General features: G+C 47.0%; 1 protein-coding gene across 6 annotated transcripts in view; it reads left to right on the top strand.

Annotated features, from left to right (window-relative positions):
• AGBL1 (AGBL carboxypeptidase 1) overlaps positions 1 to 27952 on the top strand; it is a 733956-nt gene that overhangs the window by 125724 nt on the left and 580280 nt on the right. For all 6 annotated transcript variants that reach the window (XM_047736649.1, XM_047736650.1, XM_047736647.1 and 3 more), the window contains 3 exons: positions 15879 to 16087; positions 23153 to 23318; positions 24474 to 24541. In XM_047736649.1, the coding sequence (XP_047592605.1) occupies positions 15879 to 16087; positions 23153 to 23318; positions 24474 to 24541 (443 nt within the window). The remainder of the gene's footprint in view (positions 1 to 15878; positions 16088 to 23152; positions 23319 to 24473; positions 24542 to 27952) is intronic.

Raw genomic sequence — 27952 nt, 5'->3', positions numbered from 1 at the left:
CCGTTCGTGGCATCCATTTCCCCCTCTACTCACAGGAGCACGAGCCCTACTTCAGTTTCCCTGTGAGGAAAGTGTTACCCTTTGATGCGTTAGCCTACGCAAAAACACTTAGCTTTTCATTACCAAAACTTAATAAAGGCTTTGATTAAGAAATAGTGCTTCTAGTGCAGGCAATTTTTTTCCCTCTAATAAACCCAAGCAACATATTGTCCTTTGTCTCTCTCCATCTTGTGCATTGCCTCCTGTCTGCCTTTCCCTCTGCCTGTACCCCATCTGTGTTCCTTTTTCCCCTCATCCTCTTTTCCTTTTCTCACTGTCTGCTCTAAACCCCCCCCCACCGCCTCACCTCTTCTTCTCTCTTTTCTCTCCTTAACACCCCTCCCATGAGCATTAGGTATAAACACAGGGTTGAAAACTTGCGGCCCTCGGAAATGGCACTTGAATGAGCGTGTGGCAGTGGTCTCCTGCTTCCTGACTTGCACTGGCTCCAGCCATGAACCTTTAGGTCACGCCTCAGTGTTAACTTTGCTGCTCAGATTTAAAGGTCACATTCCCACAACAAGGAATCACCTGCTACACCTCCTGGTCCAGGCTCTAAGTCTCAAGAAGAAGAGAATGGTTTTACTTCAGACTACTCCCTAACTTAAGAATTAGCCTCTAGAGGAGTCTGGAAGTTGGCAGAAGCGAGGGTGTGGGGAAGAAATAGGAAAGTAAGTTAATAAAGGAAGGGGGATGAGGTGGAGGGAGGGAGAGATAGGAGGGCACTAATGGGAGGTTTTGCAGGGAGGTGACACTTGTCAAGCGTCTTCCTAGTTAATGTTCTGGCCGGCTGGCTCCTGGAGCGGGCTGTCCACCTGTTGTGCTGGGAGTGTGGGAAGGGAGGGCCTTCCAGTGCCCAGAGCCCTGACCCTGTAGATTATACCCTCATGTTCTCAGTGGCCACGTCTGCCAAGGCCTGGCTGTCAGCAGGGCAGTGATGGGAGGGCATGAGGGCCAGACAGTTGCTTTGCTCCAAAATGTCAAAGAATGAGCCATTTTTGAGATGGACCCACCTGAGGATTTTGTAGGACTTCTAGGAGCTCCAAGGAGTTCTCAGAATGACGGTCTGTGTTGTAGGATGGTTGGCACTGTGATTCCTGTGATCCTGTGATGACACGTAAGTAGCAGTGGGTCAGCACAGCCTTTGGGGGACTCACATGTACCGTCTGTGTCCCATGCGGCCTGTCCTCCTGTAATTTCCTCTTCTGTTACTGGGCAAGGGCCATGGGGTCAGACAGTAAGAGCTGGAAAAAACCTTTGAGGTTGCTTAGTGCAGTGGTATTCAATTTTTTTTTTTTTTTTTTTTTTGTAGAGAGCTCAGAGCCCTGTCTGTCCATTTTCACTGCTTTTCCCCCAAGATGGCCTCACAGACACATTGACAAAAATACAAGGCCCTTGAGAACACAGGCAAAGATTGATCTTTTTTTTTTTAAATTAAAATATACTTGGCATCATAAAACGTGGTATAAATGTAATAATGCACATTGACTTGATACCTTTATGTATTGTAATATAATTGTCATTATAGCAATAATTTGCACCTCTATCCTGTCACATAATTATCAATTCTTTTTAGTGGTTGGAATAATTAAGATAAAATCTTCTAGCAAGTTTGGTGATTATCATACAGTGTTGTCTCTATCCCAGAAAACTATTGGCATCATCCACTCCCGCCCGCCCATCTCATTTTCACACGGGGAAACTGAAGAACAGAGAGAGGGGGTGACCCCACCCCCTGCCCCCAGATCTCTGAGACTTTGAAAGGTTCCTGTCCTGGATGACACTGGCTCCTTCTTCAGATCTCAGCACAAATACCTCTGTCTGGGGTTTTTCCCCAAATACTACCCCCCCACCCCACCTCTGCCCAGCGTTAGATGCCCTGTTAAACCTTTTTATAGAACCTTGTATTTACTCTCCTAAGAACGAACCATACTGTAATGAATGATTCCTGTATCTTTGCCTATGTGTATGTGTGTATGCATTTTTCCTACCGGGTATAGCTCCATGAGGGTTGGGAGTTCCTCCTCTATTCTCCATATTTTGCACTGGGCTGTGCCCAGAGCTGCTGCAAACACATTAATGTTGCTGGAGAAAGGATTCCAGCTTCTTGATTTTTTTTTTTTTCCATACCTTTGTGAAGAGGCCAGCCCATTTCCTGTTCCTGGAAAGAATCAAATCGTGGTGTGATTATAGACTCGATGTCTCTTCTTCCGCCATATCTTTTGGAGAAGTGTGCAGTATATTTCTGTGATGAACCAAAAATCTGCTTCAAATGATATTGATAGATCTTTGCATTTGTCACACCGGGATGGACTGCTGCAATCGACTTGGTATGAATGCAGAATAACAAGCTACATCCATCACAGGGCCCGATTGAAATGACAACGCAGATGTCTACAGTTTATTGAGTTCTTAGTGTGTCAACGATTCTATACATTTAGCCTGTGAGGCAGGCATTATCATCCCCATTTTACAGGCATAAGACCTAGGGTTTGGGAAGCTTGTGTAACACACACTGCGTGTGGGCTGGACTGCCATGCCAGTCTTGATGCCTGGGGCCTGAGCCCTGTGCCTTCCAAGAAGAGAATAACAAGGATAGGCTTATTGAGACCAGCAGCTGAAAGGCAGCTACATAAATACTTTCTAAGTATCTGAAGGATTTTGGGGGGGGGGGCGGGAGAATTTGCCATTTAGTTGAGAAAAGAGCAGTGCATGGACCCATCCCATATAAGCATCGGAATGGGACCAGCTAAGAGTGGCCCAACACAGCAGCATGGCTGTGCCAAGGGCCAGAGTCTCTGCTGTGAGGCAGAGCATCAGGGCGAACCTGATGAATGATGGGGTGAGGGAGAGGAAGGGAACCGGACAGGAAGAATCAGACTCCCATTATGTCATGCTACGTTCAACTTGGCACATTGTTCCTCCCCCACCTTGGCTCAAAGTTCAGACCTCCCTGCCAAATATTTCTGTCGTTTGCCCAAGTACATAAAATATTGTTGAGGTTTAAGCTGAAAGGATACTGCCTCTCCCCCGTGCTCCCCTTCACTGCCCCCTTGGTCAGACTCCTCTGGAGCTGGGTGGGCAGACCTGGACTGGCCAGACGGCAGCATGTGTAGTTCCACTTCTTGCCATGTGGTGGTGCTGTTCTTTTAGTTATCTTGGCCGCCGCAGTGGAATATTTATTTTCAGTGAGTAATTTGTTTATCAGGAGGTTATTTTAATCTAATTTTGGCCATATTTGCTATTCCACACTATCTGTACTTCCCAGTGTTAGCAGCTTGCATGTCTTGAAGGAAATTAGCTGAAGATGGTCTCAGAGGCATTTGCTCAGCCATTATTTAAGGGAGCTGGGAGGAGGCAGGGTGAGTGGAGCCCTGGGTTGGAAAAGCCGCTGGAATTTGTTGCATCCCCAGTGATGTGAGCATGATTGAGCAGGACTTATGGAGGGCAGGGAGCAGCCCCAGCAGCTTTTTTGAGGGCTGCCTCTGGAGAGCAGCAGCGAATCTTGCTGTTACCTTTCCCCATCTCCCTCACACCCTCACACCCTCCTGACAACCTCTATCTTCCTCACTTTTGCCGCCAAAGCCAAGGGCACCACTTAAGGGAAATGCCTGTCTGCCTTCCCACGGCCGGCAAGCATCCCTTATCCACTTAATAATCTGCTTCTTTAAGTGTTCACTACTGCCCCTGCAGGACGTAGGAAGCAGGGTGGGGTGTGGAAAGAGAATGGACTGGGATCTGCTGAGAGTTGCCCAACACGGCAGTGTGTCAGTGCAAAGGGCCAGAGTACTTTCAAGGAACAGTGATCATGAGTATTGATTACAGAGCTCCGGCACTTACTAGGCACCTTCCATGCCCATTTTACATACAAGGGGGGTCTAGTGAGAAAGGTTCATGAATTTTCCCAAGGTCCCCAACAAGGTCAGCAGAGAGCTAGGATTTGAACTCAGTTACGACTGTCTCTAAAACAGAAAACCTTGGGGTGCCTGGGTGGCCTAGTCAGTTAAATGTCTGCCTTCGGCTCAGGTCATGATCCCAGGGTCCTGGGATCGAGCCCCGCATCAGGCTCCCATGCTTGTGTTCCTCTCTCGCTGTCTCTCTCTCTGTTTCAAATAAATAAATAGAATCTTTAAAAGAATAAAACAGAAAACCTTTATCTTTCAAAGCTGATCTGTGCCCTCCACATGAAACTGGGGAAACCTAGACTCTGCTTTTTTGACGCCCTGTGTGCTCTTAAATTACTTCTTCATCGTTGCACTTGATTTCAGCTCAGCTCTGCAAAAATGGGAGGGCTCCACAAGATGAGTAGTTTGAGAATGACTTAGAAGAAGATCCCTCCCCACCAGAAAAGGATTGAGGAAATGACACATCTTCAGCAGATAAAATAGAAGCAGAAAGGGGAGGTCCTGATGAATGATGGCCTGTCTCTCCCTTGCTACCCCCTCTTTCCCTGGCTTGCTTTATTTATTTATTTGTTTGTTTATTATTGGAGTGTAGTTGCCATACACTCTTCTGTTGGTTTCTGATGTACAACATAGTGATTCCACAATTCTGTACATCATGCAGTACTCACCGTGATGAGGGCAGTCACCATCTGTCACCATCCAACGTCATTACTATATTATTGGTCATATTCCCTATGCTCTACTTTTTATCCCCTTGACTTACTTATTGTATAACTCCCTTCCGTGGCTCTTGATTGCCTCCGAGAAACTTCCGTGGAAGGTCCTCGGGGCTTAAAGGAATCAAGTTTGAAAACTTCTGAAATAATTATTCACAGGACACTCTCAGAGCTCAGTCTGTTGTCTGAGATTATGGTTTTAAGATGTGTGGACATGCCCTTCAGGGAGTTTGAAGAGTCTGCTCCTTTTTACTATGTGGTGGTCTTAAGGAAGGGCTGATGTGACTCGGAAAGATCCAAAATGTTGTGTTCATTATGGAGCCCTAGTGGAGGAACTTTGAAGGCTCTTGGGATTAAGAGACTTAATTAAACAGCTGAACCCGGTCTCATTAAATGGGGGAGTTTGAGCATCTGGTGGAGATTATCATGGTTGGTAGTTCGGGCAGGATGGTGAACCACTCTCCCAAGACAGCCAGGCTGTTCAGGGTACCAGCACTGCATCCAATGGATGTGCACGTGGTGTTGAATTTTTCCTGCTGGACACGAAAGTGTTGGCTACATAAAATATTGGAACTGGTCCCTGTTCTTACACCATGCAGGATACTGTCTTATAAGAGGTGGTCTTGGACTCAGGCGGTCATGTAAGACTAGTTCTGTATCCAGAGCCTTCTCTCTGGCTTGATGATCTGCCTGTAGGTTTGGGCCACGATGTTCCTTTGCCAACAGTGTGAAGGCCTCCTCGGGAAGGCTCAGGGTCATGTATGAAGGGTGTGTATTTATTAAAAGCTCAAACCTCTTACCGTCTGAGGGGATAAGACCTGGTGGAGAACAGTGTTTGCCCTGTGGTCTCAAAGCTGGCTCTCAGGAGACTGTGGATTCCAGTGTGAGCCTCTCGAAGTGCATTGCTTAGTGACTGTGCTGGACCCATCTCATCCTTTTGGCAGGGAACGCGATACCCTCCAAGGAGACCTGGTAAGATTTTAAAAAGGTGCTGGACATGGAGTGGGGGGAATATAACACTAGACCTTAGTAAATCTCTGTAAAGATCATTTCTCACTTTCCTATCACCACCATTTTGGAAAATCCTGGGAGTTTCAGGAATTGGTCCCATAAAAACATAAAGCTTGTTGCAATGTAAATTCATCTTACATCTGCCTGAGTGTCCGAATGACGCATAGCTGTTTTCAGCCTCTGTTCCCTCTAGAAGCTGTTTGTTGAATGCAGCATCATTGAATGAACTGGCCTGTTCAGTTGACCCACATACCCTCATTTCCTTTCCAGTCTAGGGAATCAGGGGTTAACATTCAGGATTGCTGAGCTCTCAGTGTTTCAGATTTTAGAACTTGTATCATCCTGGCGTAATGAATGACTGGCTATGGATCGACAAAGATAGAGTATCACAGAGATTTAAAGAGATAGACAAAAAGATAAACATTTCCCCGCTCTGAAGGGGCACAGGGGCTCCTTCACCACATTCAGGATTGACTGTACAATTATTCATTTATGCCGAGGTGTGAGTCAGGTGCTTCCTACAGACATCTGGTATTAGCAGTTTACAAAGCACCTTTTCATGTATGATCCCATTTAATCTTCACGGTCTTGCAAGACAGGTAAATATTTAACTGTAGTATAGCAGTGGTTCTCAACGGGAGTTTTGTCCCAGAGGGGCCATTTAGCGAGGTCTGAAGATGGTTTTGGTGGCCACATCTGCAGGGTTGGGGCTCTTGGGGCACCTCTGGGAGGCGGAGGCCAGGTATTGTTGAACCTTCTCCAGTGCACGGAACAGCTCCCCCTCGCCAGGGAAGAATGCTGTCCAGCCCCAGAAGGCAGTAGTGCAAGGTTGAGAAACTGTTCCGTAGGGAAAACATTGCGGCCCAATGGGTTTGACTTACTTGCCCAAGATTTCGTATCTTTTTTTTTTTTAATTAAGAAATAAAAGTTGGCCTAATTGAAATCCTGTGCAGAAGCACTGTGCAAACACGGATGACAATGAGGCTGCTCTGGTGGCAACGGGAGTTAAAGACCCCGTTTACCCTCTCCCTTAGCCCCTCCCCCAGTCTTAGGGGCACACATGGTGGCAACCACTGCCCCTCCCCCCACCATGCGACCCAGAGAGCACCAGACCCCATCCTGGCATCCCAAGACTTTCGGGTTTCCCTGCAGCCTTTTTTTGTTTTTTGTTTTTTTTTTTTTTTAATAGGGGGTGATGGCAGCCTCCTTGTGGTGCTTCAAAAAGATGTTGGGCCGTGGAGGCAGCTGGAGGCGTAGAGGCCACTTAGGAGGCTACTGTAGACACAGTCTGGGTGGTAGGAGAGAGGACCAGATTGGATCACGGGGGACGGGAGTCAGGTTGGATCCAGGGAGCACAAGGTTCTGGTCCTGTGATTTTGTAGTGATGTGCTGCTCAGGCTCCCCGCCTTCCTCCAGCGCCCCCTCCTGGCCCGGAGGCGTACTGCAGCATAAGCCTGTCGCACGCGATGTTTGCAGGGCTTGGCCGGTGCGTTTTTCCCCACAGTCTGTTCCCAGCCAGAAGCAGGGGATGCCACCGACAGACTGATATCTCTCGTATCAGTCCACGGGGAAAGGCAGTGGGGAAGGCCTCAGCTTTCTCCTAACTGGTGTTAATCCTGGTTTTCTTTGTCAGGTGTCAACAGATAAGTTGACAGTGGAAAGACAGTCAAACCTGGAAGGTTTTCTGCAGGACCCAGAGGGGACAGTGGCTTGTCTTGGACCTCACAAGTACTTCTTTCCCTATTGAAGTGTAGACTCAAAACTCTGGATGGACAGGAAAACTGGAAACATTTAGGTTTAGGCAAAGATGATCATTCCTAAGGGCTTTCTTGCAGAGATGCCATAAACAAGTAACCAAAAGGAGAGTGAGGGAAAACATCAGCGTGATGTACCCCCTTCCACTTTTGCAGAACCTGCCACGATGAATGTCCAAGTGGTGGAGGTCAGGCATTCTGATCCCTGCCCTCCTTTTCAGTAATCCCCTATTGTTCTCCCTCAATTCACCTGGCTTTAGCTACAGACTCTTTATTTGTACTCACCAACTTTGGGCTTTTCCACTTGCTGGTGCTCTCAGGATTTCTGGAATTTGCTGCCACCAGAGCTCTGTTTCTTGATTTCTTCCTATCTTTCAGGTTTAGTACTAATATCCTCTCCTCAAAGGGTCTTCCCTGGCCACTCAGTCTGGAGTAGCTGTCCCCTGGTCACTCTACCATTGCCATTTGAAAATTATTTTTAAGATTTATTTATTTATTTTAGAGAGCAGAGAGACAGAGACAGAGAATGAGGAAGAGCGTGTGTGTGAGCTGGGGAGGGGCAGAGGGAGAGAGACTCTCAAGTGATTTGCCACTGAGCGTAGAGCCCAACGTGGGGCTCAATCCTGGGGCCCTGAGATTTAAGATCTGAGCCAAAACCAAGAGTCAGATGCTTTACTGACTGAGACCCCAAGCGCCACATCTACCATTACTGTTTTATTAGCAACGTAGCACTTGTCCACTTTCTGAAATTACCTATATTTTCTTTGCACTACTTGGATCTGTGGCTCTCCAGCTCTGCCCCTGTCCCCCACCACTCCCTGCCATGGGAAACAAGCCCCTTAATAGCAGAGACATGGTCTGTCTCATCCCTTGCTGTAGGACTCCTGTGCCTATAATAGTGCGTGGCCCATGCTGGCACACAATACTTGCCAAGTGTTTGTTGAACGAATGAATGGTGGTGCCTTGGGTTTTGGGTGAATGAGCCTGGTTTTAGTTGACAGTTTACCGAGTGCCTCACCACCGCAGGATCTGGCTTTCAGGACAAAATGCCTCTACACATTTGCCGATGCACAGCAAACCTCTCAAGTGATAACCCCTTGCGGAGAACAAATTTCAGATAGTTTTCAAACTAATAATGTTGAAAAATCAATCCTAGTTCCTCACATCTAAGCTGTCGTTGACTGTAAGATGCACCACTTTTTATGTGCCGCAGAGTGAAAAAACGCCGCCAGTTGTAATTGCAACACCGTTTTTGGTAAGAGGCACTTAATTTTGGAAATGCTAACCTGGGAAAAAAACACAAGCCTCGGAATGGATAAAGCGCAGGATGTGATTGATCCTTCTCGTGGGATGCCAAGTACTGAACTGGAGGAGTTTGGTGTCCGGAGTGTGTCTGCGATGGTGGTGGTGTCCCCTCCTCTAGCATCACAGCCCGACGCCCTTCCTTAGACTTGGTTCCCGCCGAGGGCCCGTGGGAGAGTCAGGTGTGGAATCTGAGGATTTCCTCAGAGTGGAGGAATGCCTATGGTTTGGGAATGTCTCTGTGGAGAGGTATTAGAAGGAACTGGTGATTAATGCACAAAAGCAGTAGAAGACTCTAGATTTAAAACTGCTGCGAAGGACATTCTCTAACGCTTTCTATTTCTGGGGCTCATGAAAAGCCTCTTTCCTTTTTTTAAAGGCAGTCAACAGGCAAACAAGATTTGCCTGAAACTAAAATTTACTGACAGTCAAGTTTCCTGATACACAGCTCTTCTACAAAGAGGAAAAAAAAAATGTATATACCTGTAAGTTAATTCAGTGTCATTATTCTTATTTGGTCTAATGATAATCAAGTAGAACTTCCAGGATCAGTGACATTAAGATTAGTTATGCCTCAGTACATGGATGGCGGCTCCTCCCTTGTGAGCGAGCCATGGGCCGCAGCTGTCTGGGGGAGGAGCCAGGAAGAGCTGCCTCAGTCTCTCCTTCCCAGCAGCACCACATTCATGTCCAGTCCTGACTTCCGGGCTGGCCTTTTTGAGTCAAGGACTGAGTGACAGGAAGACTCCAAACTTCTCCTCCCGTGACCTGAGGAACTATGTACCACATCCTGGGACCTTTAAAATCTTGTCAAATCTCCAATTAAAAATAACTCTTTCCCTAATTTGGGGGCTGGTGGGGGGGGGGACAGAGAAAATGGAGGGGAGGGTTGGGTGGAGAGGCTGAGCCAAGGTGACATCAACAGAAAGCCACTCCCCTCAGACACCTCAAGCTTCAGGTGTTCAAATGGCTTTATCTCCAGTAACCTTTCAGAAACCTTCCTCAGGAAGTTGGTTATTCTGGTAATAGGTAAAGGGCTGCTTCTGGGTACAAAAAAAAGTGTAAACTGTCATCGCTTCATCATCAAAAGCTTTGGGAGTAACAGTCTGGATGTAAGCTTTGGAGGCAGATGGGGAGTCCCATTGGAATCTGGAGAGGTCATTTGTAAGTTCTAAGGGCTTCGGAAAGTTGTCTGACTCCTCTCAGCCTCTACACCTTCATCTGTAAAAGGAGGAAAATAGTGCTTATCTCAAAGCATTTTCATGAAATAAATGAGATAATCATTTAAAATGATTAGCCCAGTACTGAGCACATAGAAAACATTCAGTAAATAAATACTCCGTAATTGTAACTGGTGTTATTATGGCAAAGTAGGCAGCCTGTTGTTCATATAATATGATTTATAAGTCTTGGTAAAAGCCTGCTTTGTCCAGAAATATCTTCTAAATTGACTCCCTGAAAAGACTACAGAAGTAATGTGTTGCAAAGGCAAGCGTATTAGCTGTCAGTACCTCGAGTTTTAATAATGTCTCAAAGGTGGCGTTCTCAGGTGGTTATTACAGAATAGGAGTGCCACGTCCAAAGTGGTCTCTCAGTGTGGATTCCTGACAGAGATCAGGCAGTGTTTGTGATGGAATTGCTCCGGGTTGAGGGACACAGTGCAGAGAGGGTTTGGAAGCAAACCTTGATGAGTAAATGGGAGTTTGATCAGCCCAGCAGAGTGGTCTTTTGCTCTGAGAAGGGGCTACTATCCTGAAAAGGATGAGCTGAATTGTTAGTAGTTTGTACGAAGGAGATTTTCCTGAAGTTCCTGAAAGAAGTGGTAAGGCTATTTAATTTCCCCAGGCAAGAATTCCTTGAGATGGTAATGTCAGAGTCCGCTGTGTGACCAAAGATGATTTTTGCTCTCAAGAGTGATGGGAACCTGGAATCCTTGTGTTTATTCCTGGTCATCTCTGCCTTATCCAAGGCAAGGGTGGGATAGTCACCTCTAGAACATTATCAGTTAAGAGGATCTTAGGACACTAACCTGCCTGCTAGAAAAGCGTTGGTGTAATGGGACCCAACTGAGGTAACTTTTGCCAGAGAGGGGAACAATAAGAGTCTACAGTATGGGCTTTTCTGCATGCACCCCTGGGATTAAGTGAGGTGTGACCCTCAGGGTGTCTGCATGGGGGTGTCTAAGGACAGATGGGCAGCAAAGTAAAGCTGGTGGTATATTCTTGGGCGGAGAAGTCATTACGTAGAGATTGAAGAAACTTGATATATTTTATTTATTTAGGAATTTTCCCTTGGGCGGTTGTCACTGGTCAAAACTATGTGACGTTTGATGTCATCCTTATGGGGGAGGGGATTATCATTCACGGAGCACCTGTCCTATGCCCGGTGTTATGCTATGCATTCATCCCCTATAATAGACTTGGGAGGCTGATGTAATTAATCTTTTTTTTTTCATTTTGCTTTAGTCTTTTCAGGTGATGGCAATCTAGTTCAGGCTGGCTGATCAGCTTAAGGAGGGTTACACAGCTAGGAACTGGTAGGACTCAAATTCACAGCAACAGCTCTGTGACTCTGGAGCTCCTGTTCTTGATGAGGCTGCCACAAAGAATATGTTCACACCTTTGAGCCTTTGGCACTTTGTTGTCTAACAATAGAGGAGATGTTGGAATAATAAATGGATTTTGCTTCTGTTGTTAATGACAGTCCCAGCAGGCAACAGGATTTGAACGCTGATTATGTGCCCGGCATTGAGCTATCAATGTTATATGTATTATCTCATTTAATGTTCTCAACAGCTCCCGAGGAAGGGATATTTTTGGTTTGTCGTTCAGATAAAGACTTAGTGATAGGACCGTGAACCCATATGTCCCAGGCCACATGGCTAGAAAGCAGTGGAGCTCCCAGCCAGGTACGAGGAGTCCCAGAAGTCCCAGTTGACAGCAGGCCCAGCAAGGCCATGCAGGGTGTGTGTGGGACTACGGGAAGGATGAGTTTAGAGTCTACACTAACTTGTCTGTCTTGTTGGAGAGCCGTTGCTGTTCATTTGTTTGGCTCATTGCTCTGCTGCACATGCCTACTCGGCCTCTGTGAAGCCATCGCTTCACCCTCAACGGGCTGATGATATCCCCAGATATGGGAAACGAGGAGCAGAGAGGAAATTTCCTTTGGTTTTGCCAAGGGGCAGTGGCAGAGGAGTGGGCCACTGGCAGGTGTTATAATCTGGGCCACAGAGCATTTCTCCACTAGCCCGTTGTGGGGCAGAATATGCCCCAGGAGAAATTCCATCTTTGAGTCTTGAAGGTGTCTAAACTTTTCTCTTTAAAAGACAAACATCTTTGTAGAGATGATCCGGATCTCAAATGCCTTTGGGGATAGTAGGCAGGTGATTCACTTTGGAAGGGGCGGGGGTAAGGCTGAAAAAGGTGAGCTGGTTGCTATGGCAACCTGGGGACCATTGGCCCTGCCCACAGGCATTTACAACATGGAACGACCAACAGTCTACAAACCTGTCAAAAGGTAACATTTTTTTTTTACCACTCCTGATTAGTAGAGTTCATCGTAGAGAACATGGGGAATAAGGACTACAGAAAAGCCTAAATCAAATCTAAAAAGTCTAAAGCAAATAGAGTCTTCACTGTCTTCCTGCCCTTTAAGTCCTAGTGCCATCTGGGCAGAGTCCCCTCTAGTTATTTATTATTTTCTTTTTATCTGAGTGTGAAAATCTGCTGCATCAGTGGGGTCTGCACTAAAGAAAAACAAAGAGAAACAAAACCACATTTGAACCTCAGAGAAGAAATACCTGGGGTGAAAATAAGGATTTCAGTAGGTCAAATTTCAGACTGATAATTAGCTACAAGGAAGACCTCATTCAGGAGGATACGATCTGGAGAGGCAGCAGCAGGAGGATATGAAAGGATGGATGGGAGGGAAGGTCAAGGTTGCGTCTGTGGATTTGCCAAAGGAAAACTGGCCAGAGAGGATCGTCAGCAGGATGGAGAGCGGGCACTGAGGGTAGCCTTGAGAGGAGATGGGAGTGTGGAGTGAGATGTTAAACTCAGCGCCTCTGTCCCTCCGATCCACATCCACCTACTAGTTAAGATAAACCATCCTACTGGGAAATTAAAAAAAAAAAAATATGGAGCAGGAAATTCTTTCCAAGAAAACCTTAGCAAGAATCCCTTTATATATAAACAGACTTAAGGGTAGCTGATCGGGCTTTGAAGAGGGTCGGGGACCGGGAGCCCTCCTGCTCCAGATCTGCGCTCACCCAAAACCTTTTCTCCTGGCTCTTCGACCACTTTGGAGAAGTGTCATTTCTCTCTCAAATCGTCTAGAACTCCTGCACGTCGCCGATCTCGGTGACCCTCATTTCCTTCTTTGGCTCTCCTCCACATTTACTTCCCCTCAGTTTGCTGAATCTCCTCTTGTAGGGTTTCGGTTGCATACCGACTTGTGCAAAATTTGGTGAGCCATTCTGAGAGAAAGACTGAGGGACATAGGGATGGCGGGGGAAAGCGGTGTAGCCCTTTTAGATGTTAGCAAACCTGGCTGCTTGCGGAGGATTAACAGGAAATCATGAGTAAAATCATTAGGATTTGATAACGGCTTTTTCTCTGAGACAATTAAAGATTTTTTGGTCATTATCCACCCCCCCCCAAAAGAGTGGGGGATGAAGGTAACACGTTATTAGTCTCCTACTCTTAAAACAGGTAAAAGACAAACGTTCTTAACCTCTCCCTCCCTTCAGGACCTCTGTGCACTTTTTTTTTTTGTTTTGTTTTGTTTTTTTTTGCCATTCTGGCATTTTTCCAGCAGGCAATACTCTAATTCCTCCTACTTAATCCCCAATTTTCTTTTAAACATCAGATATTGGATAGGCTGGAACCTCATTTAAGCAGTGAAGGACTCTGGCGCTCTGTGGCTGGGACTAGCCAAGGAGAGAAATATTTTTGATGCAAAAGAATAATTCAGTAAAGGAGGTAATGAAGGAGATTTAAACCTTTCACAAACACATCAGTGGGCAAATAAAGCCCATTACTCTCAGTTCAGGGTCATGGCTGAATGAAATGTTGTAAAATTGGGGGAAAAAAACACCCAACTGTACAAATGGGTCAAAAATCTCCGTGGGGCTCAGCCAAGCCTGTCAATTTAGAATTTGACAAACCTGCAGAAAAAAAATTTTTTTCCTTTAATATGAGAAAACCCCTCTGGAATAAAGCACTGAATTTTTATGTTATTTTTTCACTTATGTGCACTTACATGGTCTTAGGGAAAAATCTGACTTTGAGCTGAAATTTTGCTTCTCCAATTACAGCTCAGGAGATCTCTTTCACACACATTCTCGGCCAGAGGCCTTATGTTGTCTCATAAGCCGGCGTGAAGGGTTTGGGTAATGGAGAAACGCAGTAGTGAGAGCAGAGCTGTAAGATTTGGGCATTCATGGTGATAGTCCGTCTGTTACATTCCTGCGATGTATGATGCCTGGCCCACAGGCGCAGAGGTGACCAGCCCCCTGCTGGAGAGATCCCTGCTCTGACACGTTTGTCCACTGAGCCTGTAGCCCGGCTGAGGAGGTTATGCTGGAAAGGAGCGTGTGTTAAGTGCTGAGAGAGGTCTCTTGGACCATTCTTCCCTCTGTGTGTCCTCAAAGAGCATTTAAAGCATGTCTTGGGAAAATCAGGGTATCGCGCACTTATCCCACAGGATGTGTGTCTCATGGGAGGTCTCCACCAGGAGCCTTCAGTAAAAAGAAAAACTTTGGTAGTGAAGATGTGAAGAGAACCAGGAAAGCCCTCTGTTACGTTTCCCCATCAGATGGAGGAAAGCCCCATATCACATCCCCACCAGGTGGACTTCCAAGCACCGTCCTAACATTGCCAGGGCCCGTTTTCCAGTACCACAAGGAATCCGCCTTCTCATTGGGTAGCCTCGACTACGAGGAATTCCTCCCGGGTCGGAGCCAGACCTTGAGTCTCCAGAAGCTGACTTCCACGCTCTCTAGGAAAACACGCAGCACATCTGTGACACGCAACAGCCTTTCAGCCGTGGTGTCTCATTCAGTGACTTCTTCCCAAGCGAAGTCTGGTGATTTACTCAGCCCAGTGACTGCACCCTAAGTCTGCTGAGATTTAGTAAGGAGGAATGGAAATCTGGTAGAAATGTCTCTCTGAGTCTCTCTCTCTTGCTCATTCTTTGAACCTTGCCTCCCAACACTATTATAATTTATTTCTGAACTTTCAAAGGATAAGTTACAGGCATTCATATGCTCCAATTATGAATTTCCTAAACATAAGGATTTTCTTTTTTTTTTTTTTTTAAAGATTTTATTTATTTATTTATTTGACAGAGAGAGATCACAAGTAGATGGAGAGAGAGAGAGAGGGAAGCAGGATCCCTGCCGAGCAGAGAGCCCGATTCGGGGCTCGATCCCAGGACCCTGAGATCATGACCTGAGCCGAAGGCAGCGGCTTAACCCACTGAGCCACCCAGGCGCCCACCATAAGGATTTTCTTTTCCATAAGCACAGTTTACCAGAACTTAATATATGTTGATATAATACTATTAGTTTATTTACAGACTTTATTCAAATTTTACCGACTGTTTCACTAATGACTTTTGTAGCCGAGGACAAAACTGTTTTCTGGCCCAGGATCTAAATTGCAGTTTTGTATTGTACTTACATGTTATATAAATCCTTTAGCTCCCCCTCCTCTCCCCTCCCACCCCTCCCCTTTCCTTCAGTTCCCTCCTTTCCCCTGTTCTTCCTTCCCCTCCTCTCCTCTCTTCTCCCCTCTCTCCTTCTCCTCCCCCCCTTTTTTTTCCTTACCTTGACATCTTTGAAGTGTATCAGTCAGATGACTGGTAGCATGCCCCTCATTTTGGGTTTGCTGATTTTCCTCATGGTCAAATTCCGGCTGTGCATTTTGGCCATGAAGACCATAGAAGTGACGCTGTGTGCTTCTCAGTGCGATGCACAAGGTGATGTTCACTTTGATCACTTGAGTAAGGTGGCGTCTGCCAGTTTTCTCCAGTGGAAAGTTATTCGTATCCGTTTACGCCGATAAGTGTCTCACTGGAGGTGCGCCGGACATGCCCAGACAGGTGCGGCCGGGGGAGCCCATGATTTGACATCCCTTTTCCACTGGTTTCAGAGTCCAACAGCCGCAGGGCCGTGAACAGAGGCTACGTCGCCAGCTTGCTCAGGCTGCATCTGGACTGGCACCACCGGGACACCGCCAATGCCTACGTGCGGATCCGCCGGGCGCTGCTGCTCTGCCTCAGGCACATTGCCAACCTCCGGTCTGGCAGGGAGGCCTTCCTGGCAGCCCGGGGCATGGAGATCCTCTTCAGCTCCACCCAGGTAATTAGCCCTGGGGTCACCTCTGCAGGTGGGTGACACCTAGATGGTTCCTGAGGAACACAGCTGCGAGACCCTCAGTACCTCTCTTGCTGCCTGCTGTGGGCAGAGGCTCTGGATTCAGTCCCTCATCCGCTCGTTCACTCCTGCACCGGTGGATTCATTCATTCCATTACGTGTGTATTGGCTGCGCTGGGCAGTGCGGGGGTCAGGACAGTTCCCGGCCCTCGTGCTTGTCACTTGTGCAACTTTGAGACCTTCTGGGTCTCAGCTTTCTTCTTTGAAAAGAGGGAAATACTCAAGCCTGGCTTGCGGCACGGCCTGAGTATGTTAACATAGAGATGTGTTGGAGTTAATGGAGTGCTGGCCGCGACTTGGCTGGTTTAGGAGCGTGAGCGGTTGCTGGAATTACTAGCACTGTGGAATCTGGAGGTGAATGCGACAAGCAAGACCCCAGATCTTGTGGAGTAAACATTCTAGCAGGAGAGCCAGACACTAAGGAGGCAACGAATTCAACGAGGAGGGTCATTTCGTATTGCTCCCTGATATCAATTAAGTCAGGCCATCGGAGGTGACTCCCTGAGGTGGAGGGAGCACGTGTTCTGCGGGAGGGGCCGAGTCTTCTCTGAGCAGGTGCCACCTAAGCTGAGACCTGAATTACTGGAAAAGCCGGTCCTGCCAGGTTCAAGAGGAACAGCATCCCAGGCAAAGGGGAGCACCTGCGCTGGCTGGGACTGCTCGGTACCCCAGTGGGATATGTAGTCTCTGGTTTCCTAGCTTTCAGCCCTTACAACAAAGTCCTTAAATGCACTTGCTTAGGACTAGTTTAAACATCAGAGTGCGAGGCTACATGCTCCCTCTCTATGGAGGAGGAGAAGGCTTCCCGAATATCCCTCATCTGCTCACTCCCCTTCCCTGGGGCTAGGGGCCAGCAGCCCTGCTTGACGCACATTGAGGCATGGAGCTCCCTGCTGTCTTCCCATTAGCTCCTCTTCTCTGCACCCTCTTCCTTGGTCTCCTCACTCCTCTCAGAACACCCTCCCCTTTTTCTGTACCTGCACATGTCCGAGGCAGGGAAGCACTCGGGAGTGCTGTCTTCCAACCGTGGCATCTGCAGACTTTTCTATTAAAACAGCATCCCCCGGGACGCCTCGGTGGCTCAGTGGGTTAAAGCCTCTGCTCTTTCTCTGCTCTGGGTTAGGAGGAATTAAAAGGGCAGGAAAGGAAGAAGACAGCCCCGAAGTACATGTCTGTGAGAGGGAGGGGTGCAGAGCGTAGCAAGAGAAGCACAGACACGAAAGGGCCCATGAGCCTGGAAACAGGGTGTATGTAAGATCTGTCTACCCGTCTCAGGCTTGCTCTTTCTCCTGGTGCCGTAGACTACTGTCTGGGTCCCCCAAACCCATGTGCCGAATCCCTACTGCCCAAAGCGATGGCATGGGGGAGGTTGGGCCTTTGGGAGGGGTGAGGTCAATGAGGGTGCAGCCCCCAGGAATGGGATGTGTGCCCTTACTAAGAGAGGCCCCTGACAGCTCCCTGGTCCTCACTGCCTGTGAGAACTCGGCCATCTCCACCAGAAGGCAGGTTCTCCCCAGGCAGGGAAACTGCTGGTGCCTGAACCTAGACCTCAGCCTCCAGAGCCGCGAGAAACAAGTGTGGGCTGTTTCCAGCCCCGGGTCTGTGGTGTCCTTCCAGGGCAGAGCGGGCTGAGACAGCCACACCCCACCCCGCAGGCCTCGCTCTTTGGCTGATCTGAATCCGTCTTGTCCATCCCTGGAAACCATGACTGCATCTCCAGCAGTTCTGAGTGAGCTCTGAGCATTTCTAGGCAATCGTCACAGCCAAGGGTGGCTGGAGGAACCTGGGAGTCTCCCGGGGCTGCCAGAACGGAGCACCACAAACCAGAGATTCATTCTCTCCCAGGCCTGGGGGCCGGAGTCCCAAAGCAAGGTGGCGGCAGGACTGGTTCCTTCTGGGGCCACGGAGCGGGGGATCCTGCCCCAGGCTCTCTGGTAGGTCCCGGCTCGCAGATTCTGCTGGTGCCTCTCAGCCTGTGGGAGCGGCCCCTCATCTCTGCCTCCAGCTTCACAGGACGTTCTCCTTGGGTGCAAGTCTGTGTCCAAATGCCCCCTTTTTCTTTTTTTTTTTTTTTTTAAAGATTTTATTTATTTATTTGACAGAGAGAAATCACAAGTAGGCAGAGAGGCAGGCAGAGAGAGAGAGGAGGAAGCAGGCTTCCCGCTGAGCAGAAAGCCCGATGCGGGGCTCGAACCCAGGACCTGGGATCATGACCTGAGCCGAAGGCAGCGGTTTAACCCACTGAGCCACCCAGGCGCCCAAATGCCCCCTTTTTCAAGGACCCCAGTCCTATGGGAGTAGAGTCCACCCTAATGGCCTCACTTTAATTTTTTTCCTTTCATCTTTTTTTTTTTTAAATTTTATTTTTTTATGTGACAGAGAGATCACAAGTAGGCAGAGGGGCAGGCAGAGAGAGAGAGGGGAAAGCAGGCTCCCTGCTGAGCAGAGAGCCCGATGTGGGGCTCGATCCCAGGACCTTGAGATCATGACCTGAGCCGAAGGCAGTGGCTTAACCCACCGAGCCACCCAGGTGCCCCTCCTTTCATCTTTTGTTTTAAGCTTTTATTTCAATTCCAGTTAGTTAACATACAGTGTAATACTGGTTTCAGGTGCACATATAGTGATTCCACATTTCTACACGTCACCTGGTGCTCGTCACACATTCACTCCTTAATCCCCATCACCTGTTTCCCCTGCCTCACCCACTTCTCCTCTGGTGACAAGCAGTGTATCCTCTACAGTTAGGAGTCTGGTTCTGTAAACAGAATTGTATTTTATTTTAATATTTTTATTTTGTTTTATTTTATTTTAATATTTTTATTTTGTTTTATTTTAATATTTTTATTTTATTTTGTTTTATTTTATTTATTTTAAAAGATTTTATTTATTTAGAAAGAGAGAGAGAGAATCTCAAGCCAACTCCACCCTGAGTATAGAGCCCAATGTGGAGCTCAGTGCAGGGGCTCGATCTCAGGACCCTGAGATCATGACCTGAGTGGAAATCAAGAGTCAGACCCTTAACCGACTGAGCCACCCCTGTACCCAGGCGAGCAGGATTTTACAAGCAGTTCTCGGCAGGTCAGCGAAGACCTGGGCTGTTCAGTAAATGAATTCACAGCAAGCTCCCAGCCTCCAGTTTCTTATGGGAGTGGACACAGGATATAAACGGAGGCCGAACCAGGCCTATGTGCCAGGCTGCTCTAGCCTGTGGGGACTCTGCACCCGGGCTGGGCGCCGTAAGCCCAGCACTGCTACAGCTGTACTGATTTGAACTGCCCATCAGTCCTCCCCCTTCTGCCAGGGAAGGGACTGCCGTCCTTGGATGGCCAACAAGGGAACCTGGGATCTAGTCTATGTCATTGTGGTGGCTGTTTGCAAATTACAATGATGATGATGCTGGTGTGCCCGTAATAGCAAAAGACGAGGAAGAGACAGAATCAGAGGGACGAGGAGGAGAGGGAAGGGGAGGGGGGAGGAGAGAGGGGAACAAGAAGAGGTGGGCAGAACTTCCTAGACCATGAAAAGAAATTCTGATTTCATTTCTATCAGGTTTGAAGCAGGGGAGTGACATGATACGATGTATGCTTTTTGTTTTTTTTTAATTGTGATGAAATCTGTACGACATAAAGTTGGCCATCTTGGCCATTTTCAAGTGTACAGTTTGGTTGTATTAAGTGCACCCACAGTGTTGTATAACCGATCTCCAGATCTCTTTTCATCTTGCAAAACCGAAACTCTATACCCATTAAACCGATTTATGACCTTGAAGGACCATTCAGGCTGCCATTTGGACAGGAGGGCGTCCGAGGGCACAGAAAGGAGGGGGAGGGAGGTTAGCTCAGGCAGAGACGCGGATGGCTTTGGCTAGTTGGGAGGAGAACTGGAACTTAAATCAAGGCTTTCTGGATTTTTCCACTAAAGTGTCTCATTTTCTTTTCTTTTTTTTTTTTTTTAATATTTTATTTATTTATTTGACAGATAGAGATCACCGGTAGGCAGAGAGAGAGAGAGGAGGAAGCAGGCTCCCTGCTGAGCAGAGAGCCCGATGCGGGGCTCGATCCCAGGACCCTGGGATCATGACCCGAGCCTAAGGCAGAGGCTTTAACCCACTGAGCCACCCAGGCGCCCCAAAAGTGTCTCATTTTCTTATGGTGAAAGTTATTACTAGGGCTCTGTGCTGAGTAGCAGTGGCCTTCTGGGATCTCCTTTTGCATTCTTAGGAGATTTTATGAGCTTCGTGCTGCCTGTTGACATCTTGCTAGCAACCACTTACTGTGCAGTTTTGGACAGGCACTTTGCCTATTTTAACTCTAATTCACACACCTCCTTATGACAGAAGTTCTGTTAGTATCTCTGCTCTACAGACGAGGGAAGTATAGCACAGAGGGGGTGTAGCAGCTTGCCAGGGTGAAGCTGTTCGTGTTCATGGGCTGGGACTTGAATCCGGGTGGTCTTGCTCCAGGATTTGAACCGAGTGCTGTACAGCAACCCCCCACCCCCTGCCTGCCAAGACCCCCAGTGGATGCCTGAAACTCTGGAGAGTACCAAACCCATATCCACTCTGTTTTTTTCCTGTGCAGTCATGCCCGTGATAAAATTAATTTATAAATTAAGCACAGCAAGAGATTAGCACCAGCAACAATTATAAAATAGAACAATTAACAGCAATATGCTATTGTAAAAATTGTGAGGATATGGTCCCTCCCTCTTGAGATACCTTTCTATGCTGTCCTCACCCTTCTTGGGATGATATGAGATGATAAACTGCCCACGTGGTGAGATGAAGTGAGGCACTGGGACGTAGCGTTAGGCGGTTGACCTTCTGACGATACTGCAGAAAGAGCGTCGTCTGCTTCCAGACTGGGTTTGACCATGGCCACCTCAGATCTGGGAATCACAGAACCGCGATAAGGAGATAAGGAGCTACTTTCCTCTCGCTTGCCCGCATCTCGCAGAAGTAGTGTATTTATTATTCCAAAGCTAATTCAGAGACGTTAAGTGTGAATTGAATATGGTGAGCGCTGTCATATTTCATCATCTTTTCCAAGTAGCAGGTGTATTATTGGAAGTGATGGGGAAAGTGAGCGAGAAATTTTCACCTTTGCCCCCAATTCTGAGACAGTTGTTCCCAGGGATCCTGTTTCTTGGGGTCTCGTCATCTTTGATGCAGAGCCGCCCAAGTGCCAACCCTGGGATAGCAGGAGGCTGAGAGCGAGGCCCCCTTAAATTTTGCATCCAGAGCGCCTCCCGTGGGCCACCTCTCACCCTGCCCTGGGGGCCGGAAGTACCTGTCCCTTAACACTAGGGAAACCTTGGCAGGTGACTTTGGAAGCAAGGATGATTTTAAAATTCATAAAGGTTTTCTGCAGACTGTGTTTACTACACTGTTTCCCACCAACCTGATTTAGGCAGTCATTCACTAAAATCCTAATACCTTGGTTCTGTTGATTTTATGGTGTGGCCCCACCTATCAGGACAGGTGAACTTGCCTCCATCCTTCCTCTCACTGGCCACCTGCACCATCCCATACAAAGTAAAACACAGCATTATTGCCACATTCATCAATAACAGTACCAGTGACAATCAGAGACACAACTGGCTTCCAAAATGCTGGTAATTTTGACAGTTCCCTGGCTTGTTCCTGGCTCCATGCTTCCTAAGAATAAAGCTCAGAACTTGACCCGTGATGCGCCACCTACCCTCCCTCTTTCCCTCCCCCAGACTCAGTTCTCGCTTTTTCCAATTAACAGTACTTTTCACAAAGCACTAGAAATCATTTGACCAGTCTCAGGGATGAGGTAGCCTTGACTGATTCCTTTTCCATGGAGAGTGTTTCCTGCTGTGGGTTCAGGACACCTGATGGGAACCATTTGAGCACACCGAAGGGGGAATAGCATTCTTGATTGTGTTAAAACATTCCTGGTTTGAACGTTGGGCTAACTGGTTTTTGCTTTTGTCCTTGTTTTTTAATCATTTGGATAGTTTGAAATCATGGCTAAAAGTTTGTTAAATTTTTTTCTCCCTTTTTTTTTTTTTTTTTTTTTTTTAATGTGGAGCTGCTTATAATGTGGGCCTGGAGATGCCATAGTATGGCGTCATCAGAGCCCCTCTCCCCTGGGACAAGTGCTCAGCATCCTCCCTGTCTCCTACTATGACTTGTTGGCCTTAGAGCTCACTTGGAACCCCTGGGAATATCAGATTAGAAGCTCACACTTGGCAACTTTCTGCACAAAGTCAGTAGACAAAGCATTTACTAAGAGCCTGAAGAAAATGGCCTAGTTTTGCCAAAGAGTTACCGACTTACTCCCAACCCTCTCTCTCAATTTAGTAAACTTGTTTTTGCATTTCTCAAAGTGTCTGAAAAGAAGGATCTTGTCAGGTTCCATCAGTATCAAAACGTTACATCTGCAAACCCAATTTTCCTTTGCTTTGGGTAGCTACCAAGAGGGATCAACACTGTGGGCTCTGAGAACAGGCATGTTATTTAATTTAGGTGCTTGGGATTTACTTAGTCTTTTTTTCCGATTTCATATTTTATCTTTTTCCTTTATGGTTTTCTATTCAGGTAATAGCTGAAAGAGAAGAGTAAGCCTTCCATCAATTTGGCTACTCATTCTCTAATTTAGGCAGTAATTCACAATGACACCATGATGGCTGAAGGAAGTTCCTCCCCCACCCTTTCCTGGGCTATCCTGGACAATGTCTTCCCTTAGCCACAGCATCCCCTGAAAGACTTTTGAGTCTATTTTCGGACTTAATTCCTTCCAATCACATATGAGCTGTGAGAAAGAAAGAAAAATGTTTCAGATGATGCCCTGGGCCAAAGCAGATTCTACATTAGACGGAATTCTCCGTTAGAACGTTCCACGTAGACCTTCTCTGTTAAGGGCGTTTGCTGTCCACATGTGTAAGCCATGACCGGATCTACCAATCTAACAAGGGCACCCTGGGTAAGGTGTCGGCATCTGACAGGGTCTTCTCTTTGTTCAGAACCGCCTGGACGACAAACGCTTGGAGCCCGTCATCTCCGTCGTGATTCAGACCCTGAGGCAGTGTTACCCAAGGAGCCCGCTTCCCTTGGTCACATCCAGCAGCGTGTATGCCTTCCCCGTCCCGGGGAGCATCCCCCCTGAGCCTCCGTGTGCTCTAACTGAAGGTAAAGCCAGTGGGCGACGATGAGCTTTCCGGCCAGTCTTGCAGGTTGGCAATATTTCAGAGCGACGTAGATGAAAGTAGCATCAGTGCTTTTGCAGGCTAACCACAAATGTCCAAGAAGCTAATTAGAGAAATGTATGAAAAAAGGAAGCTTTCCATAGACGGAGTGAACAGATACTAAGCTCACTTATTTTGTTCTTAATTATTAACTGTAGCCACTTTGCCCGGTAGCTGTTGAATGCCTGTACAGTCATCTCAGCTAATTAAAAAAAAAAAAAGTATATTCTTGGTCCCATGATTGAGGCTCTCTACTGTACTGACTCGCTCTGGAATTAATTTGCCTTAAGGATGAACTTGAAATAAAGCTTTGGCTAGTTATAAGCCCATGCTAGTCACATTACATGCTTGAAAGTATGATTATTTAATCTCCGTGAAGAATTTGGTGTCGAAAGATTCTAATGCCTTTCAACCCTGCCCTCCTTTCACGGAACAGAGTTCCTTGGCATCATCTTGCCACAATGGCCCTGGACGCTTTCTATGGTCTTTTGTTGTAACTAAGTCCCTTCTTATCAAAATTAGGGCATCAGTCAAGGTGCTGAATTATAGTAAATTTTGCCTGTATGTGATCTCTAAACTTTGGTGATGTTGTTTGCATAAATAGTTGTAAGTTGGGCAGGGCAACCCAGAATGGTGTTCATGTGTCTTTTTTTTTGTTTTCTGTTTTTTTTTCTTTTAAAGATTTTATTTATTTATTTGAGAGAGAGAGTGAGAGAGAGCATGAGAGCTGAGAAGGTCAGAGGGAGAAGTGGGCTCCCCAAGGAGCCAGGAGCCCAATGTGGGACTTGATCCTGGGACTCCAGGATCATGACCCAAGCCGAAGGCAGTTGCCCAGCGAACTGAGCCACCCAGGTGCCCTGTTCATGTGTCCTTTTATTCTGCGCTCACTCTGCCTTCGACGTGGGGCAGTTTAGACTTCATGGGATGGTGCTTCCCCTTGCCTCTGTGTGTATAATTTGCACGTGCCAATAAGTGTCAGGGTGTTGGGGGACAGTGCACTTGATAATGAGAAAAAGGAAGACTAGCCACTGTGTGGTGAGAACCCAGATCCGAGGCACAGGGGAAGCCGCAACCATTTTCTCCCTCTTTCTCCATGCAGAGGATTTTGAAGATGATGCTGATGAAGAAGTGGATAAAGATTCAGACTCCGAAGATACGAAAGAGCAAGTAGGTACAGCAGCCCTCACTTCCAGGGCTCTCCATATTCATGTGGTCCAGAGGGAAACATGCCTCTCTGTGTCCAGCTAAGACCAGTGTAACTTGTAAGGAGACACTTCTGTACTTCCACGCCAATGCCTGGCACACAGTGGTGCTCAATAAATGACAGCTACGATTGTCGACTTCCACCCTGGTAGGTCCCGAGCAACGTCTCCTTGTAAAGTTGGAGGCCCTCCATTACCGAGGCACTAATGTCTTGTCAGGATGAGCCTCTCGATAGACCCTTCTGGTTGGTATATGTAATCAGTGCGAATGGCATCCAGGCAGAGACCATGGAAACATTTCCTAGGAAATTCTCTCTGGTCGCTCTGTGCTTGGATCTCCTGTGGTGTTCACTTCCATTCACCTCCCAGTCTGTGCGAACTGTGCTCACTCAGGTATGTGATGTGTACGCGGGCCAGCAGGGAGGGGTGCTCTTTGGTCTCTGTCCCATGATGACCCATGATATGTAGAGCAGAGGTTAGCAAACTTTCTGTAAAAGATCAGACAAGGTTAGTCTAGGCTTTGTGGACCTACAGTCTCGGCCATAATTGCTCAGCATCACTATGATCAACAGAAGCAACTGCAGACAGTGGGTAAGTGGCTGGGCACAGCTGGATTCCAGTAAAACTTTTCTTGATGAGAAACGGGTAATGGGACATAGACTACTGACTGCACTTCTAGAAAAGGACTTTTGTAATTTCTCTGGATAATTCTTTGCTATGGGCGATTATCCTGTGCATCGTGGGATGGTTGGCAAAGCCTTTGGTTTCTCCTCACCAGATACTGGGAGCACCTACCCTTGGCCCCTCCCTCCCCTGAAAGTCATGAGTCAAAAATGTCTCCAGGAATTGCTGAGTGTCCTTTGGTGGGGGGGAGCAATGTCACTGTCCCAGAATAATGACAATGTATCTCTGAGTTAGAATTCTGCTTCTGTTTCTGTTGGTGGAGATGGATGTGGACCAGCTCTTTCAAATTAGAGCCCCTTAAATTTGTCATCTGCAAAATAAGATGGAGAAGTAGATGCTACTTTTTATAACACTCCTAGAGATGAAACCCGAATTAAAAAAAAAAAAGTCTATCGTCTGTTTATTTGCCTGTCATCATCTATCCATCCATCCATCCACCAACCCACCTCCTCTTTTTCCTTCCCTTCCCTCCTACCTCCCTACCTATCTGGAGAGTTCTCTGGAGTTGAGAGTTCTCTATCATAAGATGGTAGCTGCAGGCTCGTAGAGGCTATGGCTCAGTCTCTAGGTTAAGACTGTTGGTTAAGAGCGCTCAGTCTCTAGGTTAAGAGCGCTATTGACCCTTCAGTGTTCTCAGGGTTTTGTTGATAAATGGAATCATTTCCGAAGTCATCAGTAGTAAATTGGGTCTTTGCTGTGGCCTGGCAGCACAGGCCTATGTGTACCCTGAGTTATTTGAATAATACAGTGCTGTGGCGATCATTCATCAATGACACTTCCCCCTACCATCTTCCTTGCTCTTTGATGACTGGTTGTCTGATGCAGAGTGCCGGTCGCCTCCTGTATCTAATGTGCAGGGACAAGCGGCATGCCTGTGCCTGACTCAGGCCATTTGGGATGGAGTACTCAGGACGGTCTCCTTTTTCCCCACCGTGCTGCACATGATGGTGGGTTGGGGAGGAGAGAAACCCAAACAAATCAACAAATCCAGCTGGGAAAGCAGCACAGGACAAATCGGTGAGGGCCTGGAAACTATTCATCAAAGTCTTCGGGCCAAAAGGAGAGGATGAGAAGTCAGTGTGTGAGCATGAGTTGTAGAGAAATGGGGCACATCAGAATCAGGGCTTGGTTCTGGGGTGTTGCAAAAGAGCAAGGGAACTGGCGCTCCAGCAAACTGATTTTCCTTCGTGAACCCAGAAGCATTTGCTGCAAGAAATGTGGGCAAGAAGCCAGGAATATTTGTTTCTGGTCATAGATCTGACCCAGGCTGTTAACTGATGGCCTTTTCATTTGAAAATTCTTAGTTAATAATTGGGCTCAGCTGTTTAGAAAGAATGATTAAAAGGAACTTTTGTAAGGGTCTTGAGAATGGAAAGTTGGGTGCTTTTCTCTGAAAACTCAATGTCAACATAAGAAAAGAGAAACTTATAAGAAGTACAGACCAGATGTTGGCTATGTTTTTTTTTTTTTCTTTTAATATATATTTTTTATTCTTCGCAAACACAACTGTTAGACTTGGACAAGCTCTGAGGAAGAGGAGGATAAACAGAGTGACCTCAAGCTCTCCTCTTCTTTGCTTCCTCTTTCCTTCCTTTTTAGTTTTTTGTTTCTTGCAGGTACTTCCTTGGCCGTGATCCATGTGAGAGGCTACAGGCTAAATTCCTGGGGATGGTAATATGATACAAAAGCAAACGAGACATAGATTTTTATCTTCAAAGAGTTTGCAGTCTAGTGAACTTGGAGATTGTCCCTACCAGAGTTCAAGTAACTATCTTTGAAAGGGTGGTGAGCTCAAGTGTAAGGCTGGGGAAAGTCAATCATATTGGAAGGGTCCAATCTGAGGAAGAAGGACCAGAAAGCATGATCTGGATTATTTGGGTCCCAGAATCCTAAATGATGAACCCTGTCAGGGGTTGCTGTGAGAACACGGAGGCAGGCCCATCACTGAATAAGTATAAGTGGCCTTTACAAAATACAGAAGGAGGGGAGAACTCACCTGAGTGCCTGGATACTCAGAGACTGAGATACAAAGCTTTGGGGGACCATAGATGGTCTCTGTTACCACTACTCTACTTCGCTGTTATACTGAGAAACCAACCATGGAAGGATGTGGCTGTGTTCCAATAAAACTTTATTTACAAAAAACCAACAGTAGCTTATAGTTAGTTACCTCCTGCTCTCAAGCTAGGTAGGTCTCCCAACTCCATGTAGAATGCATTAGGCAGCACCTCAAGGGCTACACGACACTCCTTACTCCAGACATCCCAGCCTTACTCGCTAGTGGTGCCAGATTGGGTTTCCATTGGTACCACTTCCCACAACTTCCCACAACCCATTGCCCCTTTCAATATATCCATGGCATTTATCACCATCGGAAATGACCTTCTTCATTTGTTTGCTGTCTTCCTTCTCTCCCCAGAAGGCAGATTCCACAGGAACATCGACTTTTGTCTGTTCCATTACCACTAACTCTTCAGTACCCAGAATGGTACCTGTTCATAGTAGGTGCTCATCAAATGTTTTTGAGAAGACCGAGGGACATAAATGGCAAGAGGGATAGAAGAATAGGTGCAGTGATTGTCATTCTGTGGATGCTGGCGGTGGCAAGACACAGAATTCTTTCATATAGCACTTTACTAATTTTTATATAAATTCGTTATTTACGGTGAGGACTGATAAATCCTGAACTGGA

This window comes from Lutra lutra, chromosome 7 (assembly GCF_902655055.1).
Source record: "Lutra lutra chromosome 7, mLutLut1.2, whole genome shotgun sequence".
Classification (NCBI taxonomy): Eukaryota; Metazoa; Chordata; class Mammalia; order Carnivora; family Mustelidae; genus Lutra; species Lutra lutra.
This window is presented reverse-complemented; position numbering and strand designations above follow the sequence as displayed.